A 23,474-nucleotide genomic window follows, 5' to 3' on the forward strand; every position below is an offset into this window, starting at 1 on the left:
TGAATTTGCGAAGAAAATTGCGAAAAACAGAGTGCAAACGAAGTGCAACGAAGTGCAAAATCAACGATAGAATCAAATGCAGATAAGAAAACCGTGAAGGTTTCTGCAAAAATCAACGAGAATCAACGAAGAAGATGAGAAATTGGATCGTAACTAACTTCTGTAACTAACTTCCGCCATGGAAGAGAGAAAAAAAGCTCTAGATACCATGTTATGAAACTCAAAGAATGGAAAAAGTGACAATGGTCCTGAGTTTCTTTTAAATTCATTCTATGCCTCTAAAGGTATTTTTCATCACAAATCTTGTGTTGAGACCCCTCAACAAAATGGTAGGGTTGAAAGGAAACATCAACACATACTCAATGTAGGTAGAGCCCTTCTTTATCAGTCAAAGTTACCTGCTTCCTATTGGTCATATGCTCTCCTACATGTAACCTTTATAATCAACAGAGTCACTTCTCCAACTCTAAACAATCTTTTTCCTTATCAGTTACTTCACAATAAAGTTCCTGATATTGATACTTTCAAGGTCTTTGGCTCATTGTGTTACTCTACTTCTCTTCACTCTCATAGAACAAAACTAGATGCTAGAGCCAGAAAATCTGTGTTTCTAGGTTACTCTGTTGGTTTTAAGGGTTTTGTCCTATTAGATATTCACACTAGAGAGATTCATATCTCTAGACATGTCAGTTTCCATGAACATATTCTTCCTTACCCTCCTTCTTCCTCTTCTGTCACCACTGATTGGGATTATTTCCCATCAGATGCTTCCACTACAAGTAACCCATCCTCATCACCACCTACACCCACATTTATTGACATTGATCCTTCTCCTCATGATGACACTCCTTCTCCACCATCCCTCCCACCACCTCCTGCTCTGAGAAGGTCATCTAGAAATGTCAATCCACCATCTCATTTACAAGACTATGTCTGCAGTCTTGACCACTCTTCAGCTTCACATGTTAATAATGTTTCATATCCTCTTCACCATTACATGTCTTTTTCAAATTTGTCACCTTCACATTGTGCTTATTCTTTATCCCTTGACTCCCATACTGAACCTACCACATATGCTGAGGCAAGCAAATTCAGTTGTTGGAATCAAGCTATGCAAACTGAACTGACTGCTCTTGAGAATACTGGGACATGGAAACTGGTTGATTTACCACCAAATGTGAAGCCTATTGGTTGTAAATGGATCTACAAAATCAAGTATCATGCAGATGGCTCTATAGAAAGGTACAAAGCACGTTTGGTTGCTAAAGGTTATAATCAAATAGAGGGTTTGGACTATTTTGACACATATTCTCCTGTTGCAAAATTAACAACTGTTAGAACTGTCATTGCTTTGGCATCAATTAATCACTGGCACATTCATCAATTAGATGTCAACAATGCTTTTCTTCATGGAGATTTGCAGGAAGATGTCTACATGCTTGTTCCTCAAGGCATCACTCCATCCAAACCTAATCAAGTGTGTAAATTGGTTAAGTCACTTTATGGATTGAAACAAGCCAGTAGAAAGTGGTATGAGAAACTCACATCCCTTCTTATCCATCATAAGTTTACTCAATCCACTTCTGACCATTCATTGTTCACCAAAAAGACTGATAATTCATTCACAGTGTTACTTGTTTATGTGGATGATGTGATTGTTGCTGGTGATTCTCTTACTGAAATTTAATCCATCAAGGCCATTCTGCATGCTTCCTTCAAAATCAAGGATCTTGGTCAATTGAAATATTTCCTTGGCTTAGAGGTTGCACATTCCTCTTCAGGTATCTCTCTTTGTCAGAGAAAATACTGCATTGATTTACTGACTGACACAGGCCATCTTGCTTGCAAACCTGCTTCTACTCCTTCTGACCCCTCTTGCAAGCTTCATAATGATTCTAGTGCACCCTATAGTGATGTACCTTCATACAGGAGATTGATTGGTAGACTCATTTATCTGACTAATACAAGGCCAGATATCACTTTTGCCACTCAACAATTGAGCCAGTTCCTCACATCTCCAACTGAACAACATTTTCATGCAGCCACTAGAATCTTAAGATACCTCAAGAAATGTCCTGGCCAAGGTTTGTTCTTTCCTAGAGATTCATCTCTATGCTTGACTGGATATTCAGATGCTGACTGGGCTGGATGTTTAGACTCCAGAAGATCCATTTCAGGCCAGTGCTTCTTTCTTGGCCAATCCATGATCTCTTGGAGAACTAAGAAGCAATTGACTGTCTCAAGATCTTCTTCAGAAGCTGAGTATCGTGCTTTGGGTGCAGCAACTTGTGAGCTACAATGGCTTCTTTACCTGCTTCAGGATTTGCATGTTACTCTTGCTAAAGACCCTGTGCTCTATTGTGACAACCAAAGCGCCCTCCATATTGCAGCCAATCCAGTTTTTCATGAAAGAACCAAGCATCTTGAGATTGATTGCCATTTGGTGAGAGAGAAGTTGCAAGCAGGCATCATGAAACTGCTCCCTGTTTCTTCTTCTGATCAGTTGGCAGACTTTTTCACTAAGCCATTGCTTCCCCAACCTTTCAACACTCTCTTATTCAAGCTGGGAATGTTAGACATTTACCATTCTCCAGCTTGTGGGGGGCTATTAGAGAAAGAAGAAGAAAATAGGAAGAGCAATAATAGGTTACTTGGATCCACTGGTGGAAGAGTATGATCCACTGGTGGAAGTCCACTGGTGGAAGTTGATAGTACAATTGTACTACACTCTTTTACAATTGTACTACACTCTTTTCTCTATAAATACTCCTTGTAACTTCATTTCCAAGTAATGAGAATTGATACTTTTTCCATTCTTTGAGTTTCATAACATATAGTTTTCTAAACACACATAGGAGTCTAAAAGACCATAATTCACTATTCATTTGATTTATCATATCACGAAATCTTGAAGATAAGATAAACAAGTGCAAAAGGTATATCCTATCAATATATTGTCGTTTGATTGTTACACTAGAGATGCACATAACCATTCATCCTCAAACTTTCACTGTTCTTGACAATTCAATAGTTATTTCATCATAGGCTCCACATCCAATACTCAGTACAATATAATTGAACAATTTATTCACAACATTCAAGTACGCCTAATATGATATTACAATTTATTCCAAAAAAAAATGATATTACGATTTATTGTTAAATATTTATAATGCTTAATAACTAAACAAAACAGCTGCTAACGTTGGCGCAACACAAGCCTATGCCAAATGATATTTTGCATATCTATTTTGTCCATAATTAAATTAGAAACATTATGCTTTCCGGATATTTTGCTCATCAATATTCAAATGAAATTTCGCACAAATATATCATCCAAAAACACATGATAAAAAAAAATAGCCAATACTCTTTTTACAAAAATAAAATAAAATAAAAATTCTTCTATCAAACCTAGCTTCAACATTAGTCCTCGTGAGCTTAGCTCAGTTGGAAAGGACAATGCATAAAATATGCAAGGTCCGGGGTTCGATTTCCGGCCACCACCAAAAAAAAAAACCTTCAACGTTATCAATCCATGATGAAGGGCTTATTTATGAAATCACTGAAAACCCACCATATTTTGCAAAAACAGTAATATTCACATAGAATAAAATGAAATCTTTAACTTGTGTAACTTTATCACTATTTCTTAACTGTTATTATTTTTTTAATAATAAGCAAATGTGAAATATGTTTTCTAACACATAGAATTAGAATACTTAACTGTTATTATTTACATAATAAGCAAATGTTAAATATGTTTTCTAACACATAGAATATGTATACGAAATTTTTCTTAGGAGCTAAAAAAAGTTTTTGTGAGTGAGAGGCTTAGAGTCAAAGAGAAAAGAGCGAGCGAGTGAGAGGCTGGATGTTATACATTGTTTGAGAAAATGTTTGTGTGATAGTGGTGTGTTTTTTTTTATTATTTTATAGAGTTGTTGCTTCTGTTATGGAGAGGATTTGGGAGATTGAGAGTTTACGAGATGGTGGTTTTGTTGGAGTACAATGAATAGAGAAAGTGATTGAATATGTATGAAGTTGCTCTATATATAGAAGAAGAAAAACAGTTTATCTCCTTTAATTTGTAGCTATCATTTACAATGTTCAAAAGTTGGGTAAGAATTTGTGTACTATATCTTTAAAAAATTTAACCATTAATTTATCCATATTTTGGATAACGACAAAAGATCAAAATATTGTTTTTCCATCGTTTGACCGAGTATGAGACAAAACACACATTGTGTCACAAAGTAGATATGAGGGAGGAAAAAGTGAAGCAATAACATCTCTACTTTCCGATTACATATTATAATCTACGTTTATGTTTTTCCTTCTTTTACTGATGGTGCAAATTATGCAATTGGGGGGAGATACATTTTGAATTTAATGCCTCGTTTGTATTAGCATAGTGTTGGATATATAGCTCAGACATATGAAGCACAAACACAAACCGTGAACAGACATTAGCTAACATATCGAAACGGATAATAATTTGAAAAAATAATGCTAGATATGATAGTGTCCGACACTTAAACACAACTAATATGAAGAGTGTTTTTGTTTCATAAGTTGTAAGTAACTAAATTTCCATCCGTTCCATTCCTCTTGTTGTATTCTATATGCATTATGACCGGTGGTGATTGGTTAAAAGTAAAGTGGGACAGTGTTTTGCATATTCGAGTAATTTTTGCTTGTCGCAAGATTTTAGACATAAGATTTTTTTTTTTTTAAGGATTTAGACATAAGATTTAGAAACACAAATAAAAAAAAAAATTGGATACACTCATAAAAATGAAAAAAGGTAAAAATAAAAAATAAAGGAAAAAAGGTAACAAACGAATAAATTAAATAATTTGAGACTTGGAATATGATCCTCCTCAAGTTTCAGGTTCCATTTTCTTCGGTTTCAATTTGGGTGGACTAATTTAACTTCTTAAAAAAATATATATATTTTTCAAATAAATAAAAAGGTATGTAGATTTTAGACATAAGATTTTTTTTTTGAAGGATTTAGACATAAGATTTAGAAACACAAATAAAAAAAAAGATTGGATACACTCATAAAAATGAAAAAAGGTAAAAATAAAAAATAAAGGAAAAAAGGTAACAAACGAATAAATTAAATAATTTGAGACTTGGAATATGATCCTCCTCAAGTTTCAGGTTCCATTTTCTTCGGTTTCAATTTGGGTGGACTAATTTAACTTCTTAAAAAAATATATGTATTTTTCAAATAAATAAAAAGGTATGTATTTTGAAAATTGCTTTTTTGACAATGAATACTTCCTATTGACACAAGTAAATGACGCTTTTACCCCAGCGGTAGTTAACAACCGCTGGTCTAAGCGCCGGTAGTTAACAACCGCTGGCTTCCAGCGGCAGTTAACTACCGTTGTGTTCGTGATATATTCAAGTCAGTAGCCATGATCCAGACACTGTCTCCATCTTCACCATCACCATCTTTCTCTCAAATTTTCACTCTCTCTCACTCTCTCTCTCTAAAAAACTCTACCAAATCATCCAAACATTCTTCCACTAAATCACAAGTAAGTTATCACTTATGCTATTGTCATACATTTTAGTTAGTATATGTGTTTATAATTTTAGTTGTTGTTTAATTATTAAATTTTGAATATTTGTTTTTAATATAGTTATGTTTGTAGATCTGAAATGCTATTAACATATATTATGAATACCTGTTATAATGAAGTTAATTTTAGTTGTTGTTTAATTATTAAATTTTGAATATTTGTTTTTAATATAGTTATGTTTGTAGATCTGAAATGCTATTAACATATATTATGAATACCTGTTATAATGAAGTTATATTGCTTAAATTTATAGTTTTTTTTCGAATTTCATTAATTTTTTAGGGTTTGAATATTTGTTTTTAATTTAGTTATGTTGTAGATCTGAAATGCTATTAACATATATTATGAATACGTGTTATAATGAAGTTATATTGATTGAATTTATAATTTTTTTTTGAATTTTATAATTTTTTTAGGGTTTGTTTAGGATTTTTAGGGTTTATGTCAAATTTTCACTACAAGTGTTTGAATGAGTTTTTCATTGATTATTTTAAATTTCTATGTGTGTAGATTTGAAACAATGACCGGGTGGATCGACGTTCATGCAGAATTCAACGGCGGAGAACCTCAGAGGTTGAAGGTTCGGTGCCGTGATGTAACGTTAAGAGGTCTCAAGGATCAACTGAATGAATTCAACCAAGCACTCAACCGCAGAGACACAAGGAGGGTGCAAAACATTCGGTATAAACGTCCAACGCTCGATAAGGGGAGAGTATCATTCACTTGGGTGGAGTTAAAGAACGACGAAAACGTGACGAGCATGTTTTGGGAGCACAGCATGTTCCAGTGGATCGATATGCGGGTGACATTGCTGAGATCAACTAAAGATATTATCAACAGCTTGATTCCGCCAGAAGATCGTCATTAGTTAGGGTAAGGTGCATTCCAACTACAACAATTGTCTTACTCTAAAATGGGGTAATTCAAACTTGCCAAACGGCGAGGACTCAAGCATTTCGTTCGGTGTTCATGTTTTTCCTTTGAAAAGATTAAATTTTTGTTAGGCTGGTTTAGATGAAGGTATTAAGTGTCAAGGAATGGACCTCATTTCGGTGGCACTTGAATACCTTCATCTAAATCAAGCCTAACAAAAATTTATTCTTTTCAAAGGAAAGCATGAACACCGAGCGAAATGCTTGAGTCTTCGCCGTTTGGCAAGTTTGAATTACCCCATTTCAGAGTAGGTCAATTGTTGTAGTTGGAATGCACCTTACCCTAACTAATGACGATCTTCTGGCGGAATCAAGTTGTTGAAAATATCTTCAGTTGATCTCAGCAACGTCACCCGCATATCGATCCACTGGAACATGTTGTGCTCCCAAAACATGCTCGTCACGTTTTCGTCGTTCTTTAACTCCACCCAAGTAAATGACACTCTCCCCTCGTCGAGCGTTGGACGTTTATACCGAATGTTTTGCACCCTCCTTGTGTCTCTGGTGTTGAGTGCTTGGTTGAATTCATTCAGTTGATCCTTGAGACCTCTTAACGTTACATCAAGGCACCGAACCTTCAATCTCTGAGGTTCTCCGCGTTGAATTCTACATGAACGTCGATCCACCCGGCCATTGTTTCAAATCTACACACATAGAAATTAAAAATAATCAATGAAAAACTCATTCAAACACTTGTAGTGAAAATTTGACATAAACCCTAAAAATCCTAAACAAACCCTAAAAAATTTATAAAATTCGAAGAAAAAAATTATAAATTCAATCAATATAACTTCATTATAACAGGTATTCATAATATATGTTAATAGCATTTCAGATCTACAACATATCTATATTAAAAACAAATATTCAAACCCTAAAAAATTAATAAAATTCGAAAAAAAAAATTATAAATTTAAGCAATATAACTTCATTATAACAGGTATTCATAATATATGTTAATAGCATTTCAGATCTACAAACATAACTATATTAAAAACAAATATTCAAAATTTAATAATTAAACAACAACTAAAATTATAAACACATATACTAACTAAAATGTATGACAATAGCATAAGTGATAACTTACTTGTGATTTAGTGGAAGAAAGTTTGGATGATTTGGTAGAGTTTTTAGAGAGAGTGAAAATTTGAGAGAAAGATGGTGATGGTGAAGATGGAGACAGTGTCTGGATCATGGCTACTGACTTGAATATACACAAACACAACGGTAGTTAACTGCCGCTGGAAGCCAGCGGTTGTTAACTACTGGCGCTTATACCAGCGGTTGTTAACTACCGTTGGGGGTAAAAGCGTCATTTACTTGTGTCAATAGAAAGTATTCATTGTCAAAAAAGCAATTTTCTTTGTTTAGTTTTGTTTTTGGGCCATTTAGTTGTTTGGGCCTTGCTGAGTCTGTTCAGTAAGCCCATTGTTGTTTCTGTTTTGTGCCTTATGCTGAGTATATAAACTCAATTGTGTAATCTCTCTACGATTAAGAAATTGAATACAAATCAAGGTTTTGCAAAACCAGTCTTCAATATAACACTACTCATGTGTTTTTCCATCACCAAATATGTTGAGGTTTATAATAATCTTTTGTACATAGTTTTTTTTTAGTTTGTAAAAGGACGAGATTTTATTAATTCAATAATTCATGATAGTACACCTCATTAACCTCATTCGGCACATCCTCAATCCAAATACAATTTGGGTTAGAGAGGGCTTGTTGGGCCATCTTATGAGCAGCTTTATTACAATTTCTAGAGATAAATCTAAAGTGGCACGTGTCAAAGGCTGAATGCAGAGTCTGGATCTCCTTTATAATCAAACCCAAATACGATATATCTTCTATGTTGCCTTTCTGAACCATTCTCATCACTCTTTCGTTATCCCCTTCAAAAATGATGTTATTAAATCCACAATCCTTAGCCAGATTCACCGTTTGGAGTAAGGCTTGAGCTTCTGCTAGGATGACTTGTCCAAATCCGGTGGTTTGCCAGGCAACAGCTGCCATGACTAGCCCAGATTCATTTCGAATTAAAGCTCCTAAACCCCCACCTTCCAGGCATTTGAAGATTAGCGTCACAGTTTGCCTTTACCATACCCACTGTAGGTTTAGTCCATTTGGGATGCTGAGTACGAGCAGCAGGATGCATATGACGAGGGAGTTGCTTCGTCGGGTCATGGGGTTGAAGTTTGGTGTTGAGGAATTCAGATAAGCTTCGTTCAGCTCGTTGGGCAATCTCAAAGTCAGGTATGTTTCTGTTTTCGAAAAGACTTATGTTTCTAGCATGCCAGATGTTATATGTTATAGCAGCAATCTGAACCATGATGTCTTCCTTTTGATGTTGTATGGAATGTGAAATCCAATCTGTAAAATTAGTAATAGGTTGGTCAAATATCTTTAGGTTCAGACTTGAACCAAACCAAGTTTGGGTGATTAGGGGACAAGTCATAAACACATGATTTGTAGTTTCCAGTTTCACATTACATCTGGGGCAAAGGGGAGAGCAAAGGATACCCCTTTTCCCCAATTCACTTCGGAGAGGGAGGGCATTAGCTAGGATTCTCCATAGTATAGTTTTGTGTTTGGGTATTGTGTTAAGACCCCATAGTTTTTTCGATATAGTGGTGTCTGTATGGCTGGATTCTGGCTCTCTGTTAGACCTATTCTTCCACATTTATATAGTTTGGTATCCACTTTTAACAGAGTAGATACCATCTGGTTCTTGCATCCACATGATCTCATCACTTTTAGAGGTATTTATTATGGGGATTTGTTCAATGGCAGAGATGTCAATAGGTAGAAAGATATTGTTGAGCAACTTTGTGTTCCATCCAGATCCATCAGGAAGAATAAGATCCTGAACATAGGTTATGGTAGAGGCATTTTGAGCAGGAGTGAGAATCTTGAAGTCAGTGTGTGAGGGTATCCAGTTATCCACCCAAGTCTTGGTTTTTCTGCCATCATCAATCCTCCAGCAACAACCCTTATGTAAGATCCATATAGAGGTGAAAATACTTCGCCAAGCATAGCTAGGGTTATTTCCAATAGAAGCCTGGAGGATATCCATATGAGGGAAGTATTTGGCTTTAAAGCACTTAGAGATTAGAGATTGAGGATTTGTGTGAAATCTCCACACTTGCTTGGCCAACATAGCTAGGTTAAAATCCCTAAGGATTTTGAAACCCATACCCCCCCCTCCCCCTCATGTTTAAACTTGAAGAGTTTTTCCTTTTGAGTCCAATGTATTTTCCTCTTGTCATTAGTGCCTCCCCACCAAAAGGAGCAAACAACATTCTCTATCTTGTTGCAAAGGCCTTTAGGTAGCAAAAAGCAGCTCATGATATAGGTAGGTATAGCCTGGGCTACTGCCCTAATCAACACTCCTCTTCCTTCAAAGGATAAACATCTTTCCTTCCATCCTTTCAATTTTTTCCACACCATGTCCATAATAAAATTAAAATCATGTTCTTTGGATCTTCCAAAGTGAGTAGGCATTCCCAGATATTTTGTAATATTTTCACTAATCTTAATAGGTAGATTGTCTTGAAAAAGTTTCTTTAAGTTAGTGGAGATGTTGGGACTGAATGAAAGTGTGAAAAACACAAGAAGGGGGGTTGAATTGTGTTAGACGTTTCTTCGTTTTCTCTAAAACTCAGAGCACTTAATTTCAGAAGCTTGAAGAACTGCTTCTGAAGGGAGTGGTCAGGAGTGTATGCAGCGGAATAAAACAGAGAGAAAGGAAGGAAGAAAGACACAAAGCAATTATACTGGTTCCTTCCACAATCCGGAAGTAGTCCAGTCCCCCTTGCACTTCCAAGGAGATTTCACTAGAATGTAATATCTGATTACAAATGCTCAAGCACACAGCAAGAGACTTCCTTTGCTCAAGCACACTTCGTAAGAGTCTTCCTATGCTCAAGAACATAATCAAGAGACTTCTATGCTCAAGCACAACTGCAAGAGACTTCTAAAAAAACAAGATTACAAAGAATAATGTTTGAGGATGAACACTTGATGTACAATCAGAGGTGCTCACAATACAATCAGATACAAACTCTAAGACTTAAGAATTTCTAAGATAAGAACTTGAAAACAGAAATTCTAAGTGACTTTGAAAGTAGAACAATTTCAGCAGAGTTTTGGCGCTTGTAAATTTTAGTAGAGAAGGTGGTTATACAGTTCGTACAAAGTACAATGTCAACGCTTTCGTTTCTTTTGCAAGCAAATGCCTTCAACCACCTTTGAAATGACCGTTGCAAAGTTCCACTAGTCTTCTGCTGTCTTTAGATGAATTTCGATCCATGAAACAACTCTTGAATCCTTGAATTTTGCAAATCCAGTTGATCTTCAGCTTCTGGTGAAAAACAGCTTCTGATGAGGCAGCTTCTGATGATGTAGCTTCTGATGATGTGGCGCTTCAGGACCTCTAGTCTTCAGGAGCACTAGTCTTCAGGAGCACTTTGACTTCAGGAGCGCTTTAGTCTTCAGGAGCATTTCTCCTTCAGGAGCGCTTTAGTCTTCAGGAGCACTTAAGCTTCAATTTCATTGATTTCTTTTGCTCTTTATTTGCTCATTCAGAACCTTTGTATGATGTAAAATTTTAACTATGGTCTTGTACACTTGAACAAATATTAGCAATTCTAATTTACAATTTTTAATGCCTTGTTATCATCAAAACTCTTTAAGGTTCATTGTTAAACACATTTTGTTCCAACACTGAAGACCATCTCTGATTTGTTGAGGTTGACTTGTTGACCTGATGATTCTTGGTATGCTTCTAAGATCTTCATAATCACCTTAGCTTCCTCTGGTTTAGCCTTACAAAACAAAATAATGTCATCATCATATAGTAGATGTGATATAGCAGGTGCATTGGTCGCAATAGACACCCCATGAATAAGGCCAGCTTGTTGAGTAGAGGTAATCAAACCAGATAAGATTTCAGCACATAAAATAAAGATGTAAAGGGAGAGGGGGTCTCCCTGTCTTATACCTCTATTAGGATTAAAGGAAGCAGTAGGCTGGCCATTAATGAGGATAGAAAAACTAACAGAAGTAATGCACTTCACAATAGTCCTAATGAGTTTGTTAGGAAAGCCCATGGCAGTTAAGGTTTGATCAATAAAAGACCATTCCAAACTATCATAAGCTTTGGCAATATCTAATTGATACCAACATAGCCATTATTTCTTTTCTTGGGTTTTTTAAGATAATGAAAAGTTTCAAAGACAATTAAAGAATTATCAGTGATAAGTCTTCCAGGAAGAAAAGCACTTTGGTTTTCATGTATAATGTGTGGGAGAATCTGTTTGATCCTATTAACCATAGTTTTGGTAACAATTTTTAAAATCACATTGCATAAGCTAATAGGTCTAAAATCAGAAGGTTTAGTAGGATTATTTATTTTTGGGATACGACTGATATAAGTGTGGTTGATGTCTTTAAGAGTGCCTTCATTATTCAGGATATTTAAAACATAGTCCAAAATATCAGGGCCAATAGTTTCCCAGTATTTTTGATAAAAGAATGCAGGGAGACCATCTGGACCAGGAGCTGAATTAGCTTTTAGGTTCATGATGGCCTCTTGTACTTCCTGGGCTGAAAACTCAGTGTTTAAAAAATTAAAATCTGGAGAGGAGACTCTGTTTTGGACTGAGTAAAAAATGTCCTATTAATATGTGAACTCTTACTATCAAAAACATTTTGAAAATAACTGGTGAAAATAGTATGAATTTTTGAACTTTCCTGCCAAAGGTGCCCATTCTCATCCTGAATGCTAGAAATAGTATTTTTCCTTTTTCTTTGACTTGCTCTGTTGTGAAAGTATTTGGTGTTTAGATCACCATGTTTGAGGCAGTGAACTTTGGCTCTTTGAGACCACCAAATTTCTTCTTGAGTGAGAGCATGTCATCAAGGGCTGTTTCAACCTCCTAAATTTGCTTCATGATGGAATGGGATGGTATCTTGCTTTTGAGTGTAGATAGTTCAGCTTGAAGGTTTTGAATTTTCCTAGGTATGTGGCCATATTTAGAGTATCCCCAAGTGTGCATTTGCCTCAGAGTACTCTGTAGCTTCCTTGTGCTGTCTTCTAGAGTATTATGCCACACTTGTTTGATAATTTGGGGGCTTTCTTGGTCTTGAGCCCAAATTTGCTCAAATCTGATTATTTTTTGTGCTTTTGGGTGAGTAAACCTTCATTGGCAGCATAGAACTCTAGAAGGATAGGGTTATGATCAGATGTGTACCTAAGAAGGTGTTTATTAGAAAATCTGGGAAAGGAATAAATCCAGTCAGAGGTAGCACAAAATCTATCTAGTTTTTCCTTTATGTGATCATCATCAATTTGATTATTAGCCCAGGTAAAAATGTTTCCTTGGTAGCCTAAATCTGTTAGATCACAATTATTTAAGGTTTCATTAAAAAGATTAGTATGAGTGTAATCAATATTATTTCCCCCCATCTTTTCAGAGCTATTAAGAACAAGATTAAAATCTCCAAAGATAAGTCATTTGGATGATATTCTAGTTTGATAAATCTCCTAAATAGTTTCATAAGTGAGGTGCTTTTGGGAGTAATAAGAGTAACCATACAAGCCTATAGAATACCAAGATTCTAACATATTACTAGAGGTAATATACATATAAATATGATTTTTATTAGAATTAAGAACATCAAGCTTAATACAATTGTTCCAAAGGATGGCAAGCCCACCAGATCTATGTTTATTAACCAAATTATAATCATCTAAAAACATATTATCAAGGGGACCACAAAGGCGGCTGGACTTAACTTTCGTGTCAGAAACTTTGAGTCTGGTTTCCATTAAAAACACTAAGTCTGGGCAATGAGTTTTTAAGAGCTTTTTTAAGGCTCTTACTGTAGAGGGCCTCCCAAGCCCTCTGCAGTTCCAGGAGAGTAACTTCATTTCTGCTGGCTGGCCTTGTCCTCAAGGCTTGCCATCTTCCTTATTTGGTTAAGATCCTGATTCTGAGGAGAGGATGTGATATCTGTAGAGCCCAGTTTCCTTTTCATGTCTTTGCTGTCTGTTGAATTTGAGATCCTGGCAGTGGTAGTTGTCTCCATTGTGCCTGAAATGCTTAGAGTAGCCAACTGGGGAGCTTTCTGTAGGTTAATTGATACCTTTGGTGGGGCTGATGTAGAGTTTTGTTGATGGTGGTTGGGTTTAGCCTGCTGAGCCTCTTGTTTGTGAATCTTCATAGCAGCCATTTTGTTTATCAATACTTTAGGAATTGGGCTGAACTGGCCCCCACTTAAGGACTTCCTTGGGTTACTACAGAAAGTTTTCTCCTTCCTTTTCACAATTCTGCGCCCATAGCTCTTTGATCTGAGCCAAGCCCCCCTGGGGTTTGTGCTTCCTTCTATCTGAGTACTAGGATTTCTCCAGTTCTCTTGATTATGCCCAACTAGACCACATCCAAAGCAAAACATTGGGAGATTTTCATACCTGAAATCCACCCAATTAATGCCATCATGATCATTCCCTATATACATTCCAGCACGTATAGGTTCAGTAATGTTGAAAAGGAGTTTGACTTTCACAATTCTGGCATTTTCAGGGAATTCATAGATTCCAACATCCAAAACCGAACCTAGCTGTTCCCCCATTTCTTGTCCCATAGTAATAGATTTGCAATGAAGGGGTAAGCCCCAAAACTGTATCCATAGAGGATCATGAGTAAAATCTAAGCTTGTAATATCAATGTTACGCTCCCAGCCATGCAAAAGTAGCCAGCAGTTCCTGATAATCCAGGGGCTACCTTTAAGAATCCTTTGTAGATCTTCCTCTCTGTCCATCTTGATTTGGAGAATTCTGTCTTCCAACTCACTAATTTTAAGGCCCTTAGGGTTGCACCAGATACCTGAGAGTGTGTTGAAAAGCACTTGAGAGGAGATTGATTTGTCAGCCAAGATTTTGCCAAGAATGCTATTCTTGCATTGATCAATGCTTTCCTGAATGTGATTATCCTGATAGTAACAGAATGGTTCAGTAGAATTTTCTTCTGTGAAATTTTCTTCTTGATACTGATTCTCAAAAGTTGATGATGGTTCATTGGTTTCTTGCTCAATCCCTGTTGAATCTGAACTGGTTCCTTCTCCAAAGGGTGGCTGATGAATGTATGTGAATTCAATCTGATGGGGTGAGGGGATCTGAAGTTTTGGAATCTTGGATGGTTGTGAAAGACCTGTGGGGCTGAAGTTTTGATATTCTGGATTCATGGTGTTTGAGGTGACACCTTGGTTATGGGTTGGTGCTAGAGACATGTTGATACGGAGAGGAAAGATGTTAATTATAGAAAAAATTCTGGGTGGAGGGAAGAAAGGGATAGATCAGAGGCCACAAGGAAAAAAAGGAGAAAAAGAAGTGGAGAGGAAGATGATGATAAGAGAGGGGAAGAAACAAGCAAGAAATTGCAGTTAGAAGCTAGGAGAAAGATAATCACCAGAAGGTGCAGGAACTACCAAAAAAGGTGAAAACCAGGATCAACTATCTATCAGTTATGGTAAAAAACTGATGAAGGAAAATAGGGAAGAGGCAAGGACGATTAAGCAATGGATGTGTTGCGATGAAGGAAAATCTTGAACAATCTTGGAGAAACTGGTGTGTTGCGATGAAGGAAAATCTTGAACAATCTTGGAGAAACTAATCGCTCCAAGAAACTAGGGAATCGCATCCCATCGCCTAAGTGCCAGTTTTTAAAAATATTGAGTACTTTGAGAATAATTTACATAGTAACTGGTATAAATAATGAAAATGTACGTAGGATATATAAAAAATTGATTTTAATAAGAAGAAACTATTTTTGTGAGCATGATAAAATAGGGGTAAAAAATAAAATTAATTTTTTTTTCAAAACTTGCGTTTAGTTTAACTTGCAAATATGAAAAATGTGAGTCCATTAAGTTTAATTTTTTTTCAAAACTTGCGTTTAGTTTAACTTGCAAATATGAAAATGTGAGTCCATTAAGTAAAAATTTAATAAAAATAAATTTAAAAAAATAAAACTTTTTTTTTTTGAAAGGAAAAAATAAAACTTATACTACATAACCGCGATAGTACTAAGTAGGCCCTCAAAACAAAAGTATTAAGTAGGCCAAATGCATTTAAGGGGTCCATTAAGTTTAGCATATGTCTATTAAAAAAAATAGCGTTTGTATCGAGTTTTTTTTTTTGACAAAAGCATTTGTATCGAGTTAGTTTTTTAAATATTTTTAATTTTAAATTGATTTTTTCTTAGAAAAATAATTCAAATTGATTGTTTTTTTTTTTGGTACATTTCAAATTGATTGTTTAAGTGACACTATATTTGCAATTCACACGTAAACACTCTTTAATATAATTGGATGGAAAATGACAACATTAAAAAAAAAATCTCGAAAAAGTTTCAAGTTCAAGGTCTGGTGCTGTTGGATCATTTTGTTATTGTTTAAAACAATAAAAATTAAAATTCTTCAATACACTTATTCAATAAAGCATCACACTCATCCTTTTCCTTACAAGAAGTCACACATAGCAGACATAACTTCTAACCAAATTTTGTTATATTCCACTTTAAATTCCTTGTTTCACATGTGAAAATGACAATTGATTATTTTTAGCTTGTACAAATTTTCTTTCAATTGTACAATGGTTTGTGTATTGCATTTTAAAGCAAACTTTCCCCTCTCTCACATGTGCCCATGTGCTACTTGGTGTGCAAGAAATTTTCAAAAATATCAAATTTAATTAAGTTGGATTTAACGTGGCTAAATGTTATTTAAATTTTTCAATTATGGGTAAATGATATGATGACCTTTGATTTAGAGAATACCTCAATTTTAGACCGGTGCTGCAGCTGCAACATGTTCTTGTCCCCATTACCGTCGACGTTTGGCAACTTGAGGAGGGGAATGCGCAAGCGGATTCAGGTGCCTTGGTAGTTGCGGCTGCAGGTAGCTCTTCTTCCATTCAGTCGCATCCTTTTTCATTGCTTCGTCTTCTGCTTGCCTTGCTAACTAGATTGCTTTCGGGTTTATTTTTGCGGTCTTTTGGATCTGAGAATTGTACATCAATTCTTAATTGATCATTGACCTCGCATAAACAACTCAAAAGTAACATAGTAGTAATGCACACTATGAAAGTAATAAGAGGATAATATTTCTTTCTCGTATTTTGAATAAATTGACAGAAAATTAAAATGTCTAAGTAAAATCAAATTGGTTTATTGAAATCAACAAATCCATTGCAACGACCCAAAAAAATAAAATTGATAGATATTTGACAAATTTATCAAATTTTGACAACTAATAAAAAAAATTGTATCCACTTAAACTATTATTATCATCTAAAATGCGACAATTAAACTACTGGTTTGGAGATAATAGGGGAGTTTTGTCTTGAAATTAGTTTTTCAATTAAGGATTTTCCAATCATTTCTTTGTCACTATTTGGTAGTTATAACAATTGACTATTCTAATTCTATGATGATGATAAATTATTAAAACAAACTAAGATAAACATTTTGGCTCAAAGTTCAGTTTATCTAACACAAAGTCATAATTCTTTTTTTTTTTTTGACAGAACAAAGTCATAATTCTTTAGATGAACTAATGAACTAATGTTATCAAAAACATGAAAACGCTAATTTTATAACGCATGTAAAAAAATTTTGGTGGAAATTGATTTTTTATTTTTGGAAATAACACACGTAGGTGATTCAATAATTCTAAGGTCATAATTCTCGGATTCGATTTTCTCCGTGTTAATTTGGATGGGCTAATTTAACTTCTTAAAAAAAAATATAAGGTCATAATCTAAAGAACAAATATCTTGTGTATGATCATATAGAGAATTTCTGCAAAAGTACGTTTAATACACATTATCCGATTAATTCCTCCTACTTATGTATCATGCATAGAAAATCTTATTATTATTATTATTTTGTACTTGCATAGAAAATCTCTTGTGGTTTTGTGTTTATTTCAATACTTTTGATTTTTAAGGTTTATTCTATAGAAAATGCTATCTAGGAATTATTGGTTAAGAAAGCCAATATAATAAAAAAAAAATATCTTAAAATTTGTGTAGTCCAATGTTTAAAGTTTAAAAGATGTTTTTCACAATACAAATTTGTCATTTTTGGTTAATGTGAACTTATTGTATTTGGATTCTCAAAATCACGGTTGCTTTGTGTTGTTTTTTACATAAAATCACGGTTGCTTTGTGCATGTTAATTGCAGCATGAGTTTGTTTTATTAAAAATATTTCGCCATATTCAATATCTAGTTCACCAATAAGGGTCTGTTTGGTTCAACGGATGGAGGAAATGGGAGGGATTTTAGGGTCCGTTTGATATAAGATGAGAGATAATATTTTTAATTTGACGTGTTTGTTTCAATTTTTAGAAGGGAAAGAGAGGGGAGAGATGGACTTGTTTGCATATTATTAATAGTTTTTTATTCCAACTCTTTTTCTAAGGAATCACACCGCGCTCTCTCTCTCCTTGGCTCAATGGTATGTATCCTCCAAACTCTTCAACTCTGCACCACGACATGTCATCACCAAGGTTTTTTATTCAAACAAAAATGTGTTCAATGGTAAAAACACATCTTCATACAAGTTGATATGTTGCGAGTATGTTCGTAGATCCATCTTTAAGTGTTGTAGCAGTGTTGAATGTGTGATTGTATTTAATATACTGTATCAATTTGAAGGAATAAATATTGTTTTGTTTTTGTTAAATAATAATAATAATAATAATAATAATAATAATAATAATAATAATAATAATAATAATAATAAACTGCGCCCAACATGTATATTGATGTGCATGTAACCCTTTTATCAACCATCTAAGCAATAGTGACAAGAGGAGAACTTTATAATATGTCTTTACATTAAACAAATGATGGTAACATCCGATAAACTCAAAATTTATCAAAACGTCAGCTACATTTTCCTTCATCAAAGTCAGCTATTACCTTCTTATATTTTAATTATAAAATGCCAAAAAAAAAAAAAAAACAGAGAGAATTAGGCTTAAGACATAGAATGAGGCTTAAAATATAGAATTAGCCTATTGTCTTTTTATTTAGTCTTCAAGGATCTGTGTCTTAAATTTTTCCTTTGGAAATTGATTGAAATAAGAAACATAATAATGGTTGAAAATATAAAGAGAAGCAACTTTGAAGTGTTGGGAATGTGTTGTGCTACAGAAGCAACACTTGTTGAAAGAATTCTGAAACCTCTTCATGGAGTCAAAGCTGTCTCTGTGATTGTTCCTGCTCGAACAGTTACTGTTGTTCATGATGTTCTCCTTATTTCTGAGTCACAAATAGGTTAATTCTATGTTTTTCACCTATACAACATGAATTTGTATATCTTAGGGATCAATTTGAATATCTAAAATATTTAGGAGTGTGAAGTTGACTTTTTTCTATTTGAATATCAACATGAATTTGTGAAGTTGTACTTACTTTGTTTCTTGGATTCATGTTTGGTTTTACTGTTATTTATACTTTAACATATGTTTATGATTAAACGCTCTAATCGTTAGAGTATTTAATCATGAACATATGTAACATATGATTAATCGCTCTAATCGTTATTTATGTGATTGTTTCAGCTGATGCACTAAATACAGCAAGGCTTGAAGCCAGTTTTAGACCACAAGGAGAGACCAATAATGAAAAGAAATGTCCAGACATACTTACAATGGCATGTGGCTTGTTACTTGCACTTTCATTTTTGAAGTATATATATCCTCCTTTGGGATGGTTGGCTCTTGGTTCTGTTGCCATTGGATTCCCTAAAGTTCTATTTAGGGCTATAGCTTCCATTAGAGCTCTTACTCTTAATATCAACATTTTGGTTTTATTGGCAGGTACCATTTTCTACAAATGTCTGAAAAATGATACTTATGCGCGATTTATAAAGAAAACATGTTTGCATTGGTGGAGTGTTAATGTGATTCAATGTTCTGTTTATGTCTCATCGTATGTTGCAGTATGTGGTACTGCTGCCTTACAAGATTTTACAGATGGTGGAGTCATCATCTTTCTGTTCTCTATTGCTCAATGGCTTGAGACAAGAGCAACTCATAAGGTTTTGTGATATCATTTTCCTCTTTCTCGTTCACTATGCTGTTCTTTCTTACTTCAGTAACCTTCATTACTCGATTAATACCAAATTTTATGTCGTTAATTTGTTTTTGCTTCTTGCTATATTAATGTACTTACAAGTTTAGTATGCATAATGTACTATGGCTTCTTGCTTAAGGGAAAAATAGTTAGTCCAAACCTTTTAGTGTGCATATTAATGTACTCCGGCTTCTTGCTTTAGGGGAAATAATATTTTCGTTTTGTTTTCTCATGAACGCACAAATAACTATAAGAAAATATTGGACATTTGAGTTTCATGTAAAATACCTTATTACATTATTACATTCATAGGCAATGGTTGCGATGTCTTCTTTAACAAACATGGCTCCTCAAATGGCCATTGTTGCTGAGACCGGGGAACGTGTTGATGTCAATGATGTTAAGATGAACACTGTCCTTGCAGTCAAGGCAGGTGATGCTATTCCTCTTGATGGAATTGTTGTGGAAGGAAAGTGTGAAGTTGATGAAAAAATGTTAACTGGAGAATCATTCCCTGTCACCAAAGAATCAGATTCACTTGTCTGGGCTGGAACTATTAATATGAATGGTTGAGAAACTTGACGTTTTCTATCACTACTAGAAAAAAAATAAATTAAATTAGCGATGAATATTAGTGACAAAATAAATTTCTCTCTGATTTCCCGTCACTAAATATAGTTACGGATTAAAAGAAGGACTTTACGTTTTCTCTCTAAATTTTCTTTGCTAATTTAATTTTTTTTAGTATCTCCTCTTTTACTCTCTCTCTCTCTCAAAACATTACCTATCCTGAAATAATTTTTGACACATATGGTTTCAGGATATATAAGTGTAAGAACTACAGTGTTGGCAAAAGACACAATGGTCGCCCGAATGTCAAGACTTGTTGAAGAAGCTTCTAGCAGAAAATCACAAGCACAAAGATTCATAGATAATTTTGCAAAGTACTATATTCCAGGTATGTATCATGTACATCAACTTTCTTGTGGAAGTGGAGAAAATAATTTTCACCAATTGTTGTTTTCACTGTCAAAGTTTACACCTTAAATGAATTATTATGTTTGTGAAATACAAAATCTTAATAATTGTCGGGAAGTCCACCTCAAAGCCAGTATTCGTGTAGCACAGCAGAAGCGTGGTGAGGCCGATATGTCCTTGATTCAGAATCATGATTTGTTTTTGGTAATCATGTTGTTAGTGCGAATCAGTCACCGACTTTGCCAATGGCTAATCTCCACTGGGGAACCTCGTTGGCCAACTTTATTGGGGTCTCCCCTTCCAATCACATTTTTTCTATCGACAAGGCTTAAACCCGAGACCTCGTTCAAGGGATCTGAGTTCAGTTCCATTTGAACCAATGTAATGTTGGTATCAGAATCCCATGCACTAATATGTATATATTGATTAAGCTCCAAATAATGTGTCTGATTAATGTGTCTAATAATTACATATTACAACATGAAGGAATCTGATTAATTAATATTTGAATTATGTTTATGTTGTATTGCAGTGGTTGTGTTGATTTCAGCTAGCATTGCAGTGGTTCCAGCTGCATTAAGTGTTCCTGATATGGAGCCATGGTTTCATCTAGCACTTGTGGTTTTATTGAGTGGATGCCCTTGTGCTCTTATCCTTTCCACACCAGTTGCAATCTTTTGTGCTCTCACAAAAGCTGCAATAAGTGGATTACTATTGAAAGGTGGAGATTATCTTGAAACACTTTCTAGAATTAAGACGGTGGCTTTTGATAAAACAGGCACCATAACAAGAGGAGAGTTCTCTGTAACAGATTTTGGTGCTGGAGATGACATCAACAATGAGACCATACTGTACTGGTAGGTTTTCATTTATCTATCGTACATAATAATGCACGTACTTTAACCCACTTGGGTTGCTCTGGTGGTGTTGGCTTGGGACCTTGGAGTGTGCTCCTTTCAAGGTCTCGAGTTCGATTCTCCTTGGTGCCAACTTCGGTGGGCTAGTTTAACTTCTTCAAAAAAAAAAAAAAAAAAACATGTTAGTACTTTAGGCCTGTTTGAATAAAAAAATTCATTAAACAGTTATAGCATAAATGGTTATCATAAAAGTGCTTATTTATAAGCTATTTCGTTAATGAAAAATTTTGTAGGATTTCAAGTATTGAGAGTAAATCAAGTCATCCAGTGGCAGGTGCACTAGTGGATTATGCAAGGTTGCATTCTATCAAACCAGTACCAGAAAATGTGGAGAATTTTCAAAATTTTCCAGGGGAAGGAATTTTCGGTACAATTGATGGTAGGGATATCTATATAGGAAACAAGGGAGTTGGTGTCAGAGCTATATGTAAAAGAGGTGATTGTATTCAGAACTTAATTCTTGAAGGATTTCTAATTTAGAATATTTGAATGTGCGCTTCATTACTCATGTTTATATGTTTATCATTTCATGTGATAGTTTTATGCACTGTAATTGAATTACTATATCATTTTCATAGATGATTGCAAAGTGAAAGTTCATAGACATGAGATTTCTACCAAGAAACAAAACTGTGGAGAAACTCTAGTTGGAGTTTTCAGCCTAGTTGATGCATGTAGATCAGGTGCTTTAGAGGCAATGGAAGAGCTAAAGTTATTAGGAGTCAGATCAGTCATGTTGACAGGAGATAGCTCTCAGGTTGCCATGTATGTTCAGAGTCAGGTATGATCAATGTAGTCTATAGTCAATTTAACCAATAATGCACATATTTCTAAAACTACAATGAAGATTTTGTTATTAACCTTATTAGTTTTGACCATTAATGCTTCATTTGTTTACTTATTCCTTTCAGTTAAACAATGCTATAGACATAGTTCATGCCGAGCTTCTACCACATGAAAAGGCAAAACTCATTGAGAATTTCAAGAAAGAAGGGCCAATAGCCATGATAGGAGACGGCATAAACGATGCTCCTGCATTAGCTACAGCAGACATCGGCATATCAATGGGAATCTCAGGTTCAGCTCTTGCAAATGAGACAAGTCACGCGATTCTCATGTCAAACGATATACGAAAAGTACCTGAAGCGATTCGTTTAGCAAGAAAAACAACTAGAAAACTCATTGAGAATGTCATAATTTCAGTTGGATTCAAATCTGCCATACTTGCATTGGCAATTGCAGGTTATCCATTAGTTTGGCTAGCTGTGTTAACCGATGTTGGAACATGCTTACTTGTGATTCTCAATAGCATGTTGATTTTACAAGAGAATCACAAATATGAAAAAAGAGAATCAACCAAAGGTTGGAAATATGGTAAATGTTTTGAAGATAAGACCAAACCATTACTTAACAAGCAAGGTAATATTGATGAGGAAAAAGGGCTTCTTAGTAGTGAAGAGTGTGGTAAAGATTGTTGTAAAAATATTACTCATCATGTGGAAACTTCAAACACAAGAAAAGATGAATCTTGTGGAATTTCAAAGTTGAGTTTACTCAATGGAAATGACCATGGAAAGTTTATGTTTGTTGAAGTTCATGTTGGGAAGCCTTGTGTTATGATACAAGATTCTAGCATTGCTACTTTGGAATCTAATACTGTTTCAGAGACAAGTGGGATTACTAAGTGCTGCAAGAATAGATGCTGTAATGATAGTGTTGATGATATAAGTAGCATAGGTGAACAGTCAGAAATTATTATTATTCAGTGATTCTTGGCTTCATTGGCAAGTGGGGAGAAAAGTTCAAAGTAATTATATTTTGTTTATAACTTTGTGGTAGATATAAAATGAAGGCAACATGTAGAAAATTTCATTAAGAAATCATAAGGAAAATTTTTGTTAAAA

General features: G+C 34.7%; 1 protein-coding gene across 1 annotated transcript; it reads left to right on the forward strand.

Annotated features, from left to right (window-relative positions):
* The first annotated feature begins 18,609 nt into the window (after positions 1-18,609).
* LOC146945680 (putative inactive cadmium/zinc-transporting ATPase HMA3) lies at positions 18,610-23,474 on the forward strand. Its single transcript, XM_085743991.1, has 9 exons — positions 18,610-18,874; positions 19,162-19,419; positions 19,543-19,640; positions 19,988-20,243; positions 20,496-20,633; positions 21,186-21,510; positions 21,804-22,006; positions 22,149-22,351; positions 22,482-23,474. The coding sequence occupies exons 1-9, from the start codon at positions 18,694-18,696 to the stop codon at positions 23,337-23,339; spliced, it is 2,520 nt and encodes an 839-aa protein (XP_085600117.1). The 5' UTR covers positions 18,610-18,693; the 3' UTR covers positions 23,340-23,474.

This window comes from Medicago sativa, chromosome 2 (assembly GCF_051527215.1).
Source record: "Medicago sativa cultivar Bolivia chromosome 2, Bolivia_mono, whole genome shotgun sequence".
Taxonomy (NCBI): domain Eukaryota; kingdom Viridiplantae; phylum Streptophyta; class Magnoliopsida; order Fabales; family Fabaceae; genus Medicago; species Medicago sativa.

What these genes read in the sequence shown, in the direction of transcription:
- LOC146945680 (XM_085743991.1), top strand. Translation starts at nt 18,694, where the DNA reads ATGGTTGAAAATATAAAGAGAAGCAACTTTGAAGTGTTGGGAATGTGT. An exon ending in TATTTCTGAGTCACAAATAG is followed by an intron (nt 18,875 to 19,161) that starts GTTAATTCTATG and finishes TGATTGTTTCAG; the next exon opens with CTGATGCACTAAATACAGCA. An exon ending in CATTTTGGTTTTATTGGCAG is followed by an intron (nt 19,420 to 19,542) that starts GTACCATTTTCT and finishes CGTATGTTGCAG; the next exon opens with TATGTGGTACTGCTGCCTTA.